The sequence below is a fragment of the Ceratotherium simum genome, chromosome 32, assembly GCF_057802395.1.
Source record: "Ceratotherium simum simum isolate JZ-2026a chromosome 32, ASM5780239v1, whole genome shotgun sequence".
Lineage (NCBI taxonomy): Eukaryota > Metazoa > Chordata > Mammalia > Perissodactyla > Rhinocerotidae > Ceratotherium > Ceratotherium simum.
The window spans coordinates 3,917,645-3,936,521 of record NC_141931.1 but is presented as its reverse complement, the minus strand read 5'-3'; the positions used below and the strand labels follow the sequence as shown (position 1 = coordinate 3,936,521).

Sequence of the window (18,877 nt, the reverse complement as noted above, 5' to 3'; positions counted from 1 at the left end):
TATCCACCATTATGCCTGAGAAGTGTGCAGTAAATGTGTATGCTCAAATCATCGTCTTGGCTATCTATGTATTAGAAAGGTAATAATTATAATGGTAAATTAATAAAAACAAAAATACCAAAATGAATAATGTTTTTCCTTATATTACATTCTAGAAAGTAGCATATGCTCTGGAAACTGAGAACAAAATCCTTCAGGAACAACTGAAACAAGCTTTACAGGTAAAGGATATCATGTTTTTTTAAAATTGTTAACAAGTGAAGAAAATATCTTCAAAGAACTTTTTAAATGAATAATTTTGACTTTGTAAACTAATAGATCTATATATTATACTCTTTTGCCAGGTTTTAAGTATGTTCATTTTATGCAATAGGAATATACTAGTAAAATTTAATATTCATTCTTCTCCAAAACAGTCAGCTTGAAAGAGGAGTAACCTTGGTTAATCAAAAAGAACGAATCTATTTCAAACTGAGACAATATTATATCCAAAGTAGGATATTTCAGGCATTCCAATTAAACTCAGTTAAACTAGGATGTTGACTCTTACTGTTCTTTTTCAAATTCTTGCTAAACAATAAAATAATAAATGAAAGAAGCTATAAATATTTTCATAAGTGGATAGAAAAAAGTATAATTATTTGTGTATTATATAATTTTCATTCTAAAAAATACAAGATAATGCACACATTTATTGATGATATAGTTCAAAAAGGTGGCTGGGACAAAATAGATATAAAAAAGCAATAGGTTTCCTTGTTATCAGAAACGATCATTTAGAGAACATAATAGAAAAAAATTCTATTCATAATTTTAGAATAGCATATTTCACAAAAATACACAGAGTTTTATATGAAGAGAAATATACTTTACTGAGAGATATAGATGAACAGTGAATAAACAGAAATTAATATTTTTTGTTTTGAAGCCTAAATATTACAAATATTCTAGTTTTCCATTTTCTCCAAATTGATATACAAACTTAAAGCATTTTATTTCTTGATACAAATGGAACTATTTTTGTGCTTAACAGAATTATTACAGATATATTGAGATAAGAAACTAGCGATTATGCAAAAGAACAATTAAGAAGGATTTGCTCATCCAAAAATCAATATATAATGTAAAAGTATAATAACTAAAGCAATGTAGTTCTGGATTTGGTACTGAATGAAAAGTCTAGAAACAGATTCAAACGAATATAATAATTTAGTTTTTTATAGTTTTAATTATTAAAATTTTTTTATAGAAGGATAAAATAGTTACAAAAGTAAAACTACTATAAAAAAAGTAAACTACTATGAAAAAATAGTTAGGTCTCTAGTTCATGTAATGCACCAAAATAAGTTGCAGAGTGATTTAAGATCCATAAGTAATAAATGAACTATGAAGGTATTAGAAGAAACACTGGGTAACAGTTATATGGTCTTGACTAGAGCAAGGCTTTCTAAGCATTATACCACAAAGGAATATATTACTATATTTGTCCATATATAAATTTAAAACTTTTTTATGGTAAAAAAAATCAGGAAATATAAAGTTACATGGAAAAATCTTTACAAAATGTTTTATGTGAAGATCTTTTGTAGATCTACAAGAAATATGGATAGCCCTCCCCCAAACAGACAGAGGACACAAACAGACAAGTCATAATTTGGAAACACACATGTCCAATAAATGCATACAAATACATTCAATCTCACTAGTTATCAAATAAATGCACTTTAAAATAACAATGGGATAGATTTTTTTTTACCTGCCAATTGGTAAAAATGTAAAGAAGAGAAATATTTAATAATTGTGGATGTATGCTGAAATGAGCAATCTTTCACATACTTCTGTTATCAGTACAAATTGATACTTTTCTGAAAGGAAATATATGGCAAAAGTCTTGTAAAAATATAGCCTTTTAATTGAGCCATTCTACTTCTAAGTGTTTATTGTAAAGAAGGAAAAAGTGTACAGAGATTTTGTACAAGTATGTATAAAATAAAATTTCTTAATGACAAAAATGTTGGAATTATCAATATATCCATTGATAAAAAAATTTGCTAAGTAGTTTATATTATTAAATGTACTTCTGTCAGTTATTCTGATTTAGATATATATTTATTGCATGGAAACATGTCTATGACATTATTTAATGAATAGCACATATTATGTGAGTATGTATAGTATAATCCAATTTAATACAAATTTAAAAATACATATACATATATGTGCTAGTTATATTTATAAATAATTAAAAAGGATATATATCAACATGTTAAAAGTGAGTTTTCTGTTTGTGAACTTTGCTTTTGTTGATCTATATATTCTTTTATACAAATAACTTTTGTTACTTGCAAACTAAATAAAAATTCTTAAAGGTGACATTTTAAAGAAAAATTTCATTCAAGAGGAAATAAATTATTTATTTTCCCCATTTTCTTCTATTTGACATTATAGATATTAGTTATCCTGGTTGCATTCTATCACTTTTTATAATGTATACCTTTTATTAACTTTATTGTGCCTGTATAATGATTAGAGCCTTAAAAAAAGATAACAGCCAGGAGAACCTCCTGGGTATAAAAATAGCCATCAAAGTGGAAAACTTTCTTCATAGTTTTTAATTTTAATTTTGGATCTGTTAAACTATGGATTATATCAGTGGTTTGACTTAGCCTCCTTTAACTCAGTAAAAATAAAGTTGAGAAGTAATATCGGCAGGAATATATGAAGATTCCTGAAAGTTGTAATATTGGCAGGAAAATGTCACAAAAATAATGCATGATAAATGGTTACTTTTTTAAAAACAGGAAGCAGAAACAGCTAAGCATCAACTGGACTATTTCCTAAATCAAGGGAAGGAGTTACTTAAAAGTGAGGAGAAGACCAAGACAACAATGGAAATGGATAATAGTAAAATAAAAGTTAAAGGTGAAGATTCAGAATATATACCGTTGGAGAAAGAAACAAGAAAAGCACTAGTTTCAGATTCAGGTAGACGAAAGACAGATGATAAAATCCAAGAACATCAACGGGTAAGGAAGTAACCAAAATAGAGACAGTAATATGTGCTGTAAGAAGTTTATCTTTTTTATTATTATTTACTTCATTTGTATATATTACTTTTAAAGATTTTCTGTGCCTTTTTATTTTACTTGGACTTTTGCCTTTTACCTTCTGGGTATAGCAATTCATTATTATCCTGAATATGAATCTATAAATTAAATATATTTTGATTTTGAATGATCATTTAAGTATCTGAGATTTGAGAGCCAGAAAAAAATAAAAGTTTAAAGGCTAAAGATATTTTGCTGTAAATTAATAAAATTAAATATGAATGCAACACTATAGGGGAAAAACTCTTGAAAAGAATTTATTTTTGTTTCTGTTGTACACTGGGTTCAGAAACTCTTTCTTGAGCTTTGTTCAGATTTGTTAATTTATTTATACCTTAGAAGAGAAAAACAGTCCACAAAGAAGCAACTGTATTGATGAGTGATGAAAAAAGTTCAAGAAGTAAAGCAGAGTCGTTGAGAATACAATTATGCTTGTCCTTGTTCTTGCAGTATAGCTATTGTCAGGTCCCTCATTTTTTTAATAGTATTTTGTATTCTTTAGTGTCCTTCCTTCTTGTTTTCAGATTCAAAACAGTTTATGTGTATTAGAGAGAGCAGAGCAAAACTAGCAAATGGTAAAGTAATAAATAGGGTAAAATTGAACTAAAGGCTCAAGACTCTACCTTTTTAAAGAGACTATGAGACTGTCACACAGTACTTTTATCCTTATTTTTATCTTTTCTTTTTGTATATAATTTTAATTGTGAACTACCTCAGTTTATTCTTGGAAAGATAAATAATGAAGAAAATTGCTTGGATGGAAAGAGAAATTATTAAAGTTATTAGTTTTTTTGTGCTGAATTGAATGTAAAAGCAAATATGTCTAGAAATGCAGATTTCTGTGAGCTGATTTAAGACAAAGGGAAGCAGCACAATTTAAAATGTGCTAGTTATTTTATATCTGCTGTTTTGTAAAATGTGCTAGTCATTTTATGTCTATATATATATATGTGCTAGTCATTTACACAGCACTGTAAGATAGCTATTCGCACCCTCTTTTGAAGATCACACTGAAGCTTAAAAAAATTAGGTAAACTGCAACATCACAGTTAGTAATGTTGAGTTGGACTTCAAATTTGGGTCTTTCTGGCTCCAAAATTTTATCTGAGGATATCTCCTTTGCTTGTCTATTTGGCTTCATTCAAACCCTCACTTTGTTAATAGCTTAGTGTTTTTTTATTTCCTAATATTTCCCCCCGATCCAAAATAAAAGCTGTCATATGTGATAGGTTAAATATAGAAAATGTTAGATTAAATAGTAAGATGAATTTAAAAGTGTACCTTCATTACCTGAAGTATAACTACCAGGTAACTTCTTTATCTTTAACATGGGCAAGTGATTTTTATTTTTAGGGGTTTTATAAGTAGATTAACACACATCTGTCTTCTTGTGTATTCAGTTTAACACTCATTATTAAACATCTACTGTATGCTAGGTTCTTTGCACGGATGGTGTTTATAATGTCATTTATTCAGATTGGCCTGCTCTGGTAATAATGAAACAGGAGGAATCATTACTGGAGGTTTTGATGGAATGGAAGTTGTGCATACTCACAGTCTCCATTTTCTTATTATAGTAATTCTTCAATTAACTGTAATCTTACTTCTTTCCCAACCACTATATTAAAACTATATTTGCCAAGGTCACAACAAATCTCCTTGGTGCTATTCTGAAGGATACTTTATAGTTTTATCTCACTTATCCTCTTAGCAGTGTTTGATCATGTTTGACCATCTATTTCTTTTTAATATAATCTGCATTTTGTTTTAGAGATACCATAATTATTTGGTTTTCTTTGTATTTTTCTACTACTCTTTTTTTGGTCTCCTCTGGCTCTGTCCATCCTTTAAATGTTGGTATTTCTCTGAATTCTGTCCTGGATTCTCTTTTTATTCCACATACTCTTTCTGAGCATGCTCATATTCCTTCATGGCTTCAAGTGCCACATAAATCTCTTGTTTCTAACCCAGATATCACCCAATTTCCAGACATATTATTTATAAACATACTGGATTTATCTATTTGAATGGGATACAAGCACCTAGAATTCATCATGTCCCAAAATGAACTAACGGCTTTCTTCTTAGACCTATTTCTTCTCCCAGTATTCACAATTTCCTGGCATCCTCACCACCTAATTGCTGAAATTAGTAACTTGAGAATCGTTGTTGTCTCTTCTATTCCTTTTTCTCAATCCAATTATTAACCATTAAATTCTGTCCATTTTTCCCAGTTTCACTGACAGTTCCCAAACTGCCACCAGGATTCTAATTGGTCTCCCTCTCTCCAGAATTAAGTATCTTCAGTCCAGTCTCCAAGTTGGAGTCTAGTCATCTTTTCAAAAATTGAAATCTATTCATGTTGCCTTCTTGCCTAAAATCTTTAATGGTTCCCATTGTTCTTAGGTTGAAGTACAAATTCCTAATTATGGATTAAGGCTTTGTCAGATCTGGTCCTTTCCTGAGACATCAGCCTCATTTTTAATTAGCCCCCCCAGCCCATTGCACATGCCTTCATAGGCACAGGCACATAAACATATTTTATGCTTCAGCTACACAGAACTTCTTTAAGTTCATGGAATATACCATGTTTTCTGTCACCTTCTTGATTTTGCATATTTTGTTCTCTTTACTTTTAACACTATTTCTCTATCCCTCATTTCCTAAAATTCATCTGGTTAAAAAAATGAATGAGGAACAAAAAGTACTGTATTAGTTATACTTCGCTGTATAATAAATTACCTCAAAACTTAGTGGCTTAGATAAGATAATACAAAAATGTATTATCTTATAGTATCTATGAGTCTGGAATCCAGGTAGGGCTTAGCTGGGTCCTTTGGCTCAGGGTCTTTCACGAGGATGTAATCAAAATGTTGTCAAAGGAAAACCAGAGCTAGGCAGTAGTCAAAGTGGTAAAAACAGATTTTATTCAAGGCTATTGCAATAGAGGAAAAAAGACCTCAGTATAGAATCAGGTTGAATTCCTAATCCACCCTGGGCGAGTGAGAATTTATCATCGAGGAGTAGGGTGGGGGGGGTCAGTGGAAAATTACTATGAAGATACTTCAGGGTTAAGGAAGATTCTGGCTAAACTGACCTAACAGGATCTTTACTAAAGACAGGCAAGAATGATCAGACATCACCTGGGGGATAGTAGAGGACGAGGAATCTGATTAGGTATTGAGGACGGTCAGATATGGAAGATGGAGGACTGTTGCTAAATTGACTTATCAGGGTGCTTGCTAAGACTGGATTTTATAAGTGCACAGATGGGCCTAAGAGAAGGTACAGGAGTTTGAATAAAATTTGGTCAAGCAAAGAATCTTTGTTAGTCCTTCCTCATGTTCATGGAAAGAAGAAACATTCTCCTTTCCTTTGAACAATATAAGTCCATTTCTTGTTTGGTCACCTTTTGTTCATTAATGACCAGCTGAATCGTCTGCTGGGACTTGGTAGTAGAGGGTATCTGCTGGATGGTGCTAGCAGTCAGGCTTTAATGAGAGGAGTTTCTATGAAAATAAAATAAAATAAAATAAAAACAAAGATTAACAGTTAAAAACCCAGTTTCTGAGTCCAGAGAGAAGCCAGTCAAGAAGCTTTCTAGATGTTGGGCTCAGAGTATCTTTAGATGGTGGAGTGAGGACAGCAGTGGAAATTCTGCAGTGAATTTCTTGGTGCAATTTGAATGTCTGTGGTGATGGCATTGGGTGTTCCAATGAACTTTCTGAGTGGGAGCAGGCATGAAGGCTGCCCACACATAATGTGTCATGGTGATTTCCTTGAAGTTTATTTCAAGTCATCCAGTTTCAGCTTGGAAGTCTTTGGGAAAAGGGCAGTTTTAATTCTCAATGATTCCAAGTCAGAAGGGAGAAAAATTGGAAACATTAAATTGAAGAGTTGTAGCCAGATACTAGAGGAAACTAGAATTCAGGATTCAGTCCAGTTTATAGGTAGATAACAAAACCTTAAAGACAATGAGCAAGACTGGAATTTAATATCCACAAGGGTATGCTATATTTTTCTATTGAAACATAATTTATCTTTCTGTAGTCACCCCCATTTCTATCAAAGATAATCAAAGTAAGACTAATTCATTTTCTGTGTAAGTCTAGTCTCATTAAAATTGGCCTGATTATTTACATAAGTGCAACAAGAATAGTGTTTGACCACATAGGTCTTTTGAGTTTGCTTTGCTGGAATTTTTCATAAGAAACTTGAGATTGGACTTGTAAAAGCCTTTTGAGGCTAGGAAGCCAAGCCAACGACTCTCAGTCAGACTTCACCTGTAATTATCTACAGACTTGGGTGAATTAATTTCTTCTTCTTCTTTTTTTTTTTTTTTGTGAGGAAGATCAGCTCTGTGCTGACATCTGCCAATCCTCCTCTTTTTTTGCTGAGGAAGACTGGCCCTGGGCTAACATCTGTGCCCATCTTCCTCCACTTTATATGGGACGCCGCCACCGCATGGCTTGCCAAGTGGTGCGTCAGTGCGCACTCGGGATCCGAACCGGTGAAGCCCGGGCTGCCGCAGTGGAGTGCACACACTTAACCACTTGCGCCACTGGGCCAGCCCCTGAATTTCTTTCTTCTTGAAGTCCTCAGGATATTCTGAGGTTCCTGGGCCTTCCAGGAAGTGATCTTTATTACTCACCTGTAAGGTCAGAAACCCTAGAAGTGAGATATCAGGCAGTTTTTTGAAGGGTTTTTTTTGAAGAAGACTGACCCGGAGCTAACATCTGTTGCCAGTATTCCTCCTCTTTTCCTTTTGTTTTCCTCCCCAAAGCCACAATAGATAGTTCTATGTCATAGTTGTACATCCTTCTGGTTGCTCTATATGGGACGCTGCCTCAGCATGGCTTGATGAGTGGTGAGTAGGTCCGTGCCCAGGATCTGAACTGGTGAACCCTGGGCCACCAAAGTGGAATGCATGAACTTAACTGCTATGCCACAGTGCCAGCCCCTGAAGGGGGTTTTATTGACTCAATAAAGTCAGCCTTAGTTCCTTAAAACTGTCTGGTCATATCTGATTTTATGCATCATTCTCTAATAGGACATTTCAGTCATAGCTTTAGTAATATAACCAATGTTGTTAATTGTGTTCTGTTTCAAAGAAAATAGGTTCTTATTTTACTTATGCAAATAATTATATTGCGGTGAAAATAAGAATACTCACTAAGACTTTCAAAATTCCAGAGGGATCAAGTAGGGAGAAAGAGTAGTTGTTTCATCTTTGTTCACAAAAGTATACTTGACCAAATTGCTGTAAGTTATAGATAGTTTAAGAGAAAAGAGAAAAAGATTTCTTTAAATCTGGAAAAAAATATTAAAGATACAGCAATGTTACAAAGGGTCATCAAAAAATTTAATGATCATCAGTTCATTCAGTCCCTTGTAATTAATTCAATTCTTGTTCTACTTGATCTTGGATTAGCAGTTATATGAACCCATCAGCGTCTTTATTAGTTCTGGAACTTCTTATTAGTCTGCTGGCATGGTCTCCAAGTTACTGAAGTGATGCCGTAGAGCATGCTCATCTGTGGCTGATTATAAACACTTTCAGAGAAGAAGCAAAATAAAACAGTAACTCTCTCTGAGTGACAAGTGACAAAAATGGTCAAGGTTAAAGATCTGATGCGAGTTCATTACAATGTAGTTGACAAGGAAATTTGGTTATTTCTGTAATATAAAACATTTTAACATAATAACCAGACAATGAGGGTACTGACAAATTTCTATGAACTTTAAACAATTTCTGTAATACTTATATTAGTAATAAATATCCAGACATATATAACCTATGAAAGTTTATCATCATTTATTTGACAATGCTTCCCATGTCTTTTAACATACAAGATAAGCCTAATTAGTTTAATATCTCTCTTTTACAAGGTGAGAGAAAAATCCTTTGAGATTTTCCAGGGGTCTTCTGGGAAATTTGAAAGGTAGTTCAAGGTCAAAAAGACTTGATTTAGCATTTGATTTTGGGGAGTTGTTAAAAATGTCGAAAGGTTTGAACACTTGACTAGATAGGTTCACAGGTCACTATGAAACAATACTGAATTATCCATTTAACAAAAGTGACAATAAGATTTCAAAAACAAGTATAGAGGTTTACATGATTGTAAAAAAAAAAGCAAAACCACTTCAGCTCTTTAATATGGAGAAGATTTGGTGTTCTTAAGTAATTAAATATTTGATAAAGACAACATGAAGCGCAGGAAATTATTTCGATAAAACACAGAATCTTTGTTTTTTAGGCAGATTACTTAAGAGATAAAGAAAAACCGTTCATAATCTCTTATCAAGAGAAGACCAATAGTCCAAGAAAACTTTGTCCTTTTAACAGAGAGAAAATAAAATCCTAGTTTTGCACCAGTATATTTTTGATATTAAGGTTCATTTTTAGAAAACTTATAAATAAATCCATCCCAATCTTACCTAGCTTTACCCACATAAAATTCATTTTCCAGGATTCCTTTTCCACAAAGCTTCTACAAGTTTTTGTTTTTTATATTCATTCAGTTTTTGTACTACTCTTTCCTATTTCTCATTCTGGAACAACTAGCCATTCTACTTTAGAACAAAATTACTCTCTTTTTCCCTCAACAAAAAAATGTCCTTCATACCTTTCCTTATCAAAAACACATCTTTATTTCCTTTCATACAGAGTTTTGTTTTTCTTTATCCTTATTATTCCTAGTAGTTTTATTTTACATACATCAATTAGAATTTTAGCCATTAGTAAACTTTCTTTTGCAGAGAAAGCCAGGAAGTAAGCAATTTTGAACTATCAGCCATATACTGTCATTCTGCAGCAAAGTTATGAACACATCATTTCAATTTCTAGAGTCATATGTCTTTTTCATATTTATTTCTCATGTTTATTAAAAGACAAAAATATATTTAGCTTCTCTATACCATATAAAAACAAGATGTCAAAAGTAGATAAACTTATATTCAGCAATTAATGTTTCAGTGTTTTATCTTATTTGGAAATGATCTAGGTAGTTAACAAATATCCATCATTTAACTTAATTTAGTATAGCTTTAAGGTTTCAAGTTTCCAAAAAGATTTTTGAAACTGTTTTTAAGTAGATACATTATAAAATATAATTATTATTGAAAAGTACATTTATAGACTTATTCCACTTACATGTATTTAATTTTACTTGTTCTTAACAATTATGCTTGAATTACTCATGACAGTTTCATGAGACATTATACAAAGCTAGTCCCCTTTTTGTTATTTTCCTTGTTAATACATCAGGTAGGTATCAAAAATATCACACAAGCAAAGAACCTAAAAAGTTAAACATATGGTCCATCCCTCTTTTTTTTTTTTACTGCTGTGCTTATCATGTATCATGCAAGTCATTTTAATTGTACATTTTTTTATTAGGTAGGATTTATAGTTTTATAATTGTAAACATTTAGTATATATAACATAAGCTTGTTTGACTAGTCAACTTAGGTAGAAAAAAATTGTATGTCTGCATTATATTTAATGCTGACAACTCTGAAGACATGCTTGTTTTTATTTTAACAACAATTTAAAAACTAGCCTTATTTACCAAAGATTATTCCAGATTGTATGAACTTAAAAAAACATTTGGGTTAGTTTCTACAATTCTGAGAGTTTTAGGAATACTTTATATAAGCACTCATTTATCTCTAAGCCTATGTGAATAAAACTCCTTTAAGATTTTATAAACTAATTTGGTAATACCATCTGGAGGTAAAAAATATCACATATATAACATATATACATACACATATAAATAAACATACACACAGATGCAAACAGAGATCTTTTTTTTTTTTTGGTGAGGAAGATTGGCCCTGAGCTAACATCTGTGCCAATCTTCCTCTATTTTGTATGTGGGATGCTGCCATAGCATGGCTTGATGAGTGGTGTGTAGGTCTGCACCCAGGATCCTAACCTGCGAACCCTGGGCCACTGAAGCGGAGTGAGCATATTTAACCACTATGCCACCAGGCCGGCCCCACAAACAGAGATCTTATAACTTTCATTCTAAAATTTTAGCCATGAGTCAGGAACACATAGTAATACAAACTCACTGGTTTATGTAAAAGAGCTAGCTCTTGTCTTTTTTCCACTTTATATTTTTATTTAAATTGTGTTTCTGACAAATGGGGCAAGTTAAGATACCTGTTCACCAACATTTGTGGAGGAGACTTTTAAGATTTTTCTTTTGCCTTGATATGTCATCCTACGGAGGATGTGGAGTAATTTTTGGGAAGTGACTGAGGAAGTATCTAGCGGCTATCTGGATGTCTCCACAGCTCATCTGAGTAGACATAACATCCAATTCTGTTTCCAAATAGCCTCTTTCTCTCTTTTCAGCCTCAGGTGGTTGCTTTGGGGGTCTGTTGAGAGCGCTTGATTGAGGATAGGAGGCCTAAAGTTCAAGTGGCTGTAGGGAACTGAGGAGCTGAACTGGGAAGGGAAAAGTTTGGCAGGGTGGATAGAGGGGTGGAGGAGGTGTAGGAGGTTGAAGGGGGACATATCAAAGGATTCAAGAGAACTGGAGTGAAGATTGAAGGTGGTAAAAGGAGGAATGAGGAGCAGAGGTGATGGGAAGGGAGAGGTTTTAGAGGAGCCAGTTTGAGAGAGATCTTAAGTTTCCCAAAGAGGCCACTGAAGTTCCATATTATCCTTAGTGAAATAATGCCAACAAGAAAGGAAGCAGACAGATTTGGCGGGCATATACTCAGCAGGGGTTCAACAAGGGAGTTTCAGTCAGTTGAGAAGCTCCCATGTTCTTAACTAATGGTACCTTTACACTTAAACAGAAAACTTAGGACTCTATTATAGCTTCTGTGCCTGACAGAGACTAGCCTCTTATAAACAAAGAAGCCTGGGGCCTGTTTGCTGGGGACTCTAACCCAGCTTCTTAGAAACAGAGAAACCTAGGACTCTAACCCAGCCTCTGTTTATCTGGAACTCTAACCAGATTCTAGAGTATACTCAGAATCATAAGAATCAAAATCTGTCCCTACTATCTTCAATGGAGTAATGGTTTAGGAGTGGATTCACCAATGGACCCCCAATCAGTGAGTCAGGAGTGAAGACAAGGCTTCAAAGGTGTGCACTTAGAGTGCTGAATGAGTGTTCTGGGGGTCCAAAGACGAATCTGATCCTATCTGAGTTGCAGCACCATAACTGTCAAAGAAAAACCAGAGCTGGGCAGTACTTAAAGTGGTAAATTAGATTTTCAAAGAATCTTGGTCACTCTTGGCCTTGTCTGCATTTACCTCAAGACCCCACTGGGGGAGGACATACTTCCAAGCTCATTTATACACTCATGTGACTAGTTTTAGGCCCCAAGCGCTTGCTGGCTGTTGGTTGGAGACATCAGTTCCTTGCCATGGAAGTGTCTCCATAAGGCTACTTACAACATGGAAGCAAGGGCAAAGACAAGGAGAGAGAGAGAGGGAGGGAGGCTGGAAGGGAGGGAGAGAGGTGGAACCTAATCTCAGAAGTGATATCCCGTCACTTTTGCCATATCCTATTCATTAGAAGTAGAAGTAGTCACTAGGGCCAGCCCACACACAAGGGAAGGAGGTACTATAGGCATGAACACCATGAGACAGGGATCACTGGGAACCGTTTAGAGGCTACCTACTGCAAGTAGATTGGTATGAGGTTGTGAAAACTCCTAAATTGAATGCTAAATTAAGCAGTTTGGTCTTCAATTTTCAGAAAGGAAGAACTGCTGTAAGTTTCTAGGTAAAGGAGCAACGTGTAAGTTCTATCTTTTTAAAAAAATAATTGTGCATCAGTGAGGCAGATGCATTCTTCACTTTTATTGTTTCTAGAATAAGGTCTTACATATATATTGTAACTGTAAATTTATTTCGTGTCTTTCATTGATATAGCTCTTCTAGGTATTATAGTGACCTAGTTTGGCTGTGGAGTGGTGATATTGCTAATATCAAGAGAGGTTGTTCTCAGATGAGGTGGGAAGCTCCCAATGCTCTTGGGTCTGGGCTTCACAGGGAAGCCAGCTTAAAATCTAAAAGGAGTAGGGGCCGGCCCTGTGGCTTAGCGGTTAAGTGTGCGCGCTCCGCTGCTGGCGGCCCGGGTTCGGATCCTGGGCGCGCACCGACGCACCGATTCTCCGGCCATGCTGAGGCCGTGTCCCACATACAGCAACTAGAAGGATGTGCAGCTATGACATACAACTATCTACTGGGGCTTTGGGGGGAAATAAATAAATAAATAAATAAAATCTTAAAAAAAAATCTAAACGGAGTAAAGGAAAAATATTTGGAACTCCTACTACTAGACACTAGATTACATTACACAAAAGGTCTGTCATATATACATCTTAATGACATGCTTAAGAAGTAGTTCCTTTTTGTTTTTGTACCTATTTTTAAAGTTGTTTATTGGAGTAATAGACTTTTTTTAATTAAAGGGAGGGGTAAGACCTATTATTATTTCTGTCAGGAACTAAGCATACTTTTCTATAAAACCTTTAATTAATGGAAGATGATAATACTTTATAAAAATGCCGTTAGGGTGGAATGAGATAATGTTTATGAACTGCTGTTGTATATTGTAAAGCACTATGTGAATGTTAGGTTTCAGCATCATTTAGCTCTGTCCTAGTTATCTACATAGGCCATATGAAAACCCTTGGTGGTATGTTAGTTAATATAGAGGCTAACTCTTGTGACATTAGGCCCAAAATATGTAATGGCTCACTCACAATAGAAGCTTATTTCTTCATGTAAATGGTCCCAGGAAGTTCAGGGTCAGTGTTTGTGTTAGGGCGTCCTGTTCCACCAAGTCATTCAGGTATCCTGGCATATGGAGGCTTTGTCATCTTACATTTAGCTTCCTGAGCCACACTGGACTTAGACATCCAGCTACCAGAAAAAAACATGGAAGACTAAACATGAGTCATTTTCATTGACCAGGCTGGAAGTGGTGCACATCATTTTCTTTCATATTTCATTTACCACGTGTAACTGTAGGAGGGACTTAGAGATATAGATCATAATATACCTAAGAAGAAAAGAAAGTTTGGTGAACACCTAGAAATCCTTGCCATAGGTGGGTAAGGATAAAGCCAGCTAATCTGTGTAGAAAAGAAACTGAGTTAGGTAAAATTCAGGCCTGGGATAAAAATCTAGAGTCAACATTTATGCTATAGGAAAATATCTGTTATCTTCCCAAGAGGTAAGTTATTAATAAAATCACACTCTTGAGGTCACTAGTTTCCTGGTATTTTTGATCACACACCTCAATAAACATGTTTTGAGCGTGCAATGTCAATATACTTATAAAAATCTTGTAAATTAAGAAAAAAGTACTAACATATTAGTATACTATGTGTTAGTACTGCCATATTAGTATACTATTGGCATTTGAAATATAATTGCTTCAAAAAGAGTATTAAAAAGATTAAATAATGATGTAACAGATAAGTTTAAAATAATTTTTATTTGCTATAAGTATAAAACCCTCTTTGCTCTCATTTAGAAATATAATTTTGGTGGTTGACCTACCTTCCACTGTGGTCCAACTTTGATATGAGTGGTTGTCTTTTTATCCCAAAGATCAGTGATATCTTTCTCTGCAGAGTATACTACTGTGTAGTATCCTGCCTTACAAAGCTAATATGTAGGTTTATTTTCCAGAAAGAAACCTGATCGTTTCTTAAAAAGAAAAAAAATGAATCCGATGTTCTCTAAGAGAAATGTAAACATTAATTAAGTTAATAACCACCAATAAATATCTATGTAGTAGTAAAAAAAAAAGAAATATAATTTTGGTAGCAGTTCTTCTTCTACAGTGTCCCTTCCAATGCCAAATGTGATAATGTCTTAGCTTTTTTGACACCTTAATCTTAAAAAATTGTCATATTTTTAAAAAACTGCTTTGAAGGATGTTTTTCTAAATGATTTAATATAAACATTTTATGTGCATATTTGGTGTACTTAAATTTGATTTTATCTTTATCACAGATCTCAGTTGTCCAAAATGGAAGCCCAGTTGGAAAAAGGTAAAACATTTAAAAAAAATTTATTCTTTTTTTAATCTTTATCAGTTTGCACACCTAAAGGGTAAAAATAGCCATTCTAAATTCAGTATCATAAGACTCCTTGATTTATATTTTTGCTTATAATATTGCACTCTTTTCTTTGAAACTAGTTTTAAATAGAAAATGTTTGAGACTTCAGATGTTATCAAAGATCAATGTGTTTGCATGCTGTCAAACAAAATTTTTAAATGAAAAATTTAAATTAAGGACCAGGTCTAGTGTACAAACCCACTTTTTCCCCCTGACAACAGCCATTAAATTTCCAAATAGTGAGGAACTGATCCTTATTTTGAAGTTAGTTATCATCATTCAGATGCATGACCTCAGTAAACAAAACAACTCACATAAAATTTTTTTTTGCCTTTCATTTTTGCCCAGTCACTTTATATGTATGCATATACGTGCACATAAATAATTGAGTTGATTGATTCATCTAATTAAATCTTATAGTTTTCACTAGTGAGTGAGTCTGATTAACGTATCATGATTGATTCACAGACCTATTCACAAAACAGTCAAGCAACAGAACGGCTGAACCTGAGATATTATTGGAGCAGCAAATTCTGTCAGTAATTAGGTTGCTATTCAGTGAGAATAAAGTGTGTCAGTGTTTCCTTTCAGTCATTAACTTAAATTATTGAGAGTTCAAATTCAATGTGCATGAGGCATTTATTCCTTAATTATACACATCTTAAGATGTAAAATTTTGGCTTTGATTGCCACACAGAAAAGAGGAAAGAATGACCTCAAAGAATGCATTTCTTTGCTTCATTACTAATTTTAATATTTTTAGATTACAGACCCAGATAAATTAGCAAGAATTATGTAATATATGTAATGATGAATGGCCAGAAGTTTTGAAAAGTTCCATTTTTAATGTCTGTAATGATTATTTATATTTTAAAAAGTATATGTTTTTCATATCTCAGGAGAAAATTAGACATTGGTTTATTTATTTGTTGCTTTGCAAACATTATGGGTAAATTTCTTGTCATTTATTCTTTTACATTATAAATATGTATGGTCGGTATTATGAATATTTGAGAAGGTATAATAAAAAGTATTAATACTTATCTTCAACTTTAATGGGAACTTAACCAGCTTATGAACTGTATAGAAACAGAAATAAATAAAGCATGATACTCTTATATTCATGTTAAGATTATGGTAGAGCATTACATACCACTATGATTTTTCTATGGAAACATGGTGACGTATTGGCTTTGAAAATCCTGAAAAGCCAATAATTTATCACCCTGAAGAACATGAAGTGATAACTTTTCCTATAAGTTGTTTTAATATTGAACATTTAGTTGCTGCTGATGAATTTGATAGACTCTTCATATATTTTGTGAATCTCATAAAGTAGAAACATTGGCTGAAACAAAAATATTTTAAAGAGAATTTCTAGTCTCTATGAAGACATAGTAAGGCAATCTCAGTTACTTTCTATGAACTTTGGGAAAAATCTTGAAGAGGGGTTATGATAGTGTTACTGTGAGTCACTGCTCCTGCCAGCCCCCATTCTACTAGGCTGATAAGTCGCAGTTGAGTGATAATAGGAAGTGGAAGAATGGAAGGAGGGTTGGATGGGAACAGCAGAGTGAGGATGATATGACAAGCAGACTGGGAATATATCACATTAAGAGCAGAAAAAGATCATAGAATTAAAATCAAACAATTCCTCTTAAATGGCTTTTTTCTAGAATTGTTCATTGATACAATGTTTCCTAACTTCAAGAGAAAGATTATTTCAATTCAATTTAGTTCAAATAGGGAAACATGGTCTGAGTGTCCATGCCGTGCAAGGCACTGTGCTAGATATTATAGGGAGTAGAAAGATGACAACTGTGTGGTCCTCAATGCATTAACATTCTAGTAAGGCAGACAAGATATGCAAAAATAAGTAGAGTATAATGCGAAAGATGCATTCTATAAAAAGTTACCAAGAAGCTGCATCAAAAAGGAGGAAAAGTTGCTTCTGGCTGGGTTGAGAATAACACAGCATTTAATTTAAGAAAGACAGTTGGGTTGCATTTTAACAGGGGAATATGAGGAAAAGGTGATACAGGTGGACTGAACTGTTGACGCAAAGACGAGGATGTTTAGATTCTACACAGTGTGCCAGGGAAAGGCCAGTAATTCTTTTTTTTTTTTTGAATCTAGACTGAGGAGAATGATGGGATGTATGACATGAAATAGGTTGTTTCAGCTTGGTAGGTTTTATAGAATTGCCCTTAACAGCTTTAGGTTGAATATTGCTAAATATAATAAAAAATTCAAACTATTAAGCACATGGCACAATATTATTCATCAAACTTCATTTTGGGTTACTTCTTAGATCCTAATAGAGTTTCTGAAATACTTTGGAAAAGTCTCCCAAACCTTCAGAGAGTGGATGGGAGCGAAGTAAGGAGATCCCACCTGAGCAGACACATGGTATTGCTTAAAATAAAGTACATTTTTTTTTTTGCGCTTTACAACATTTAGCAATTTATTTTGGCTTAGGGAATTAGTTAGTGGCAAATATTTAATCAAACACAATAGATTTTAATAATTTAGTGTTTCACATCATACGCTTTGTTAGCTTTTCTTAAATGTATTACAGCATTGAAATTCATACCTTTTAGAAATGAAAATGTAAGCTATTTCTTGGTGTTTTATTTTTAAGAGTTACACATCCAACGTACTTCTTTCTAAATCCTTTTTTTGGACTTGTCCTCCTAATAGTAATTAAGTTTGTTATAAAGCACAAAAACATCTGTACAAAAGAGAAATTGTATTAATACGTGTACACTTTTTCTCCATAGATTAGGCGATTAATTATTAAATTTACTAATTTATTTATACACTAAACTCATTCATTCAACAAATATTTTACCACCTTCATATGCCAGACACCGTTCTTGGCATTGGGTTTTACTGATACATAACACAAATAAGATCTCTTATTTTGTGGTGCTTACATTATAATGGGAAAGACAGACAGTAAACAAGTGAAAATATATAAACAAGGTAATTTTAGAGAGTAATAAATGAAGATAGTAATATGTTACTGATAGGGAATCACAAGGAAGGGTATTGTAGATTGGGTGGTCAAAGAAGGTATTATCTATCAAGAGAAGGATTACCTAATTATGAAATAAAAAACTATTAAAATATTTTGTCTCTTTCCAGTTTTTTATCAGAATAAACTTCTACAAATGGAAATTTACATTATCATTAAAAACTCTAGAGATTTCATAATTTCCTCAGTTAACTGTTGTGCAAGGAACATATTAATAGTGACCCAAATTGTAGGCATAAGGTAGATTTTATAGGGGAAACCTTACAAACTAAGAAACAGCAGAGGGTACAATATCCCCTGAGCTATCCTTATTCTGTAGAGAAGTGTGCTTGGACCAAGCACTTTTACTATGAAAAGTGCTCCTGAGAGAGACTTCCTTCTCACATAACACTTTACAAAGTTATAGGAAAATTGGGAGTGGATAGAGAACACCTAGTCAACATTGTAACAGTGAGAGATTCCTGATTGAGGCAATGGCCTTGCTAGAAAAAAGGAGCACCTGGAAGAGTAGGCACTTTGTACACTACCATAGCTGATATCAATGAGGGCTGCTTTTCCATTGAACGGTCCTTGTGAGCTAGCTCTGCCAAACCACCAAAAGGAGGAAAGGAGGGAGCCACCAGGGCCAT

General features: G+C 33.6%; 1 protein-coding gene across 1 annotated transcript in view; it reads left to right on the top strand.

The window, feature by feature from the left end:
- CCDC7 (coiled-coil domain containing 7) overlaps positions 1 to 18,877 on the top strand; it is a 403,758-nt gene that overhangs the window by 138,463 nt on the left and 246,418 nt on the right. The window contains 3 exon segments of the mRNA XM_087420895.1: positions 156 to 221; positions 2,802 to 3,026; positions 15,105 to 15,142. Of these exon segments, the coding sequence (XP_087277021.1) occupies positions 156 to 221; positions 2,802 to 3,026; positions 15,105 to 15,142 (329 nt within the window).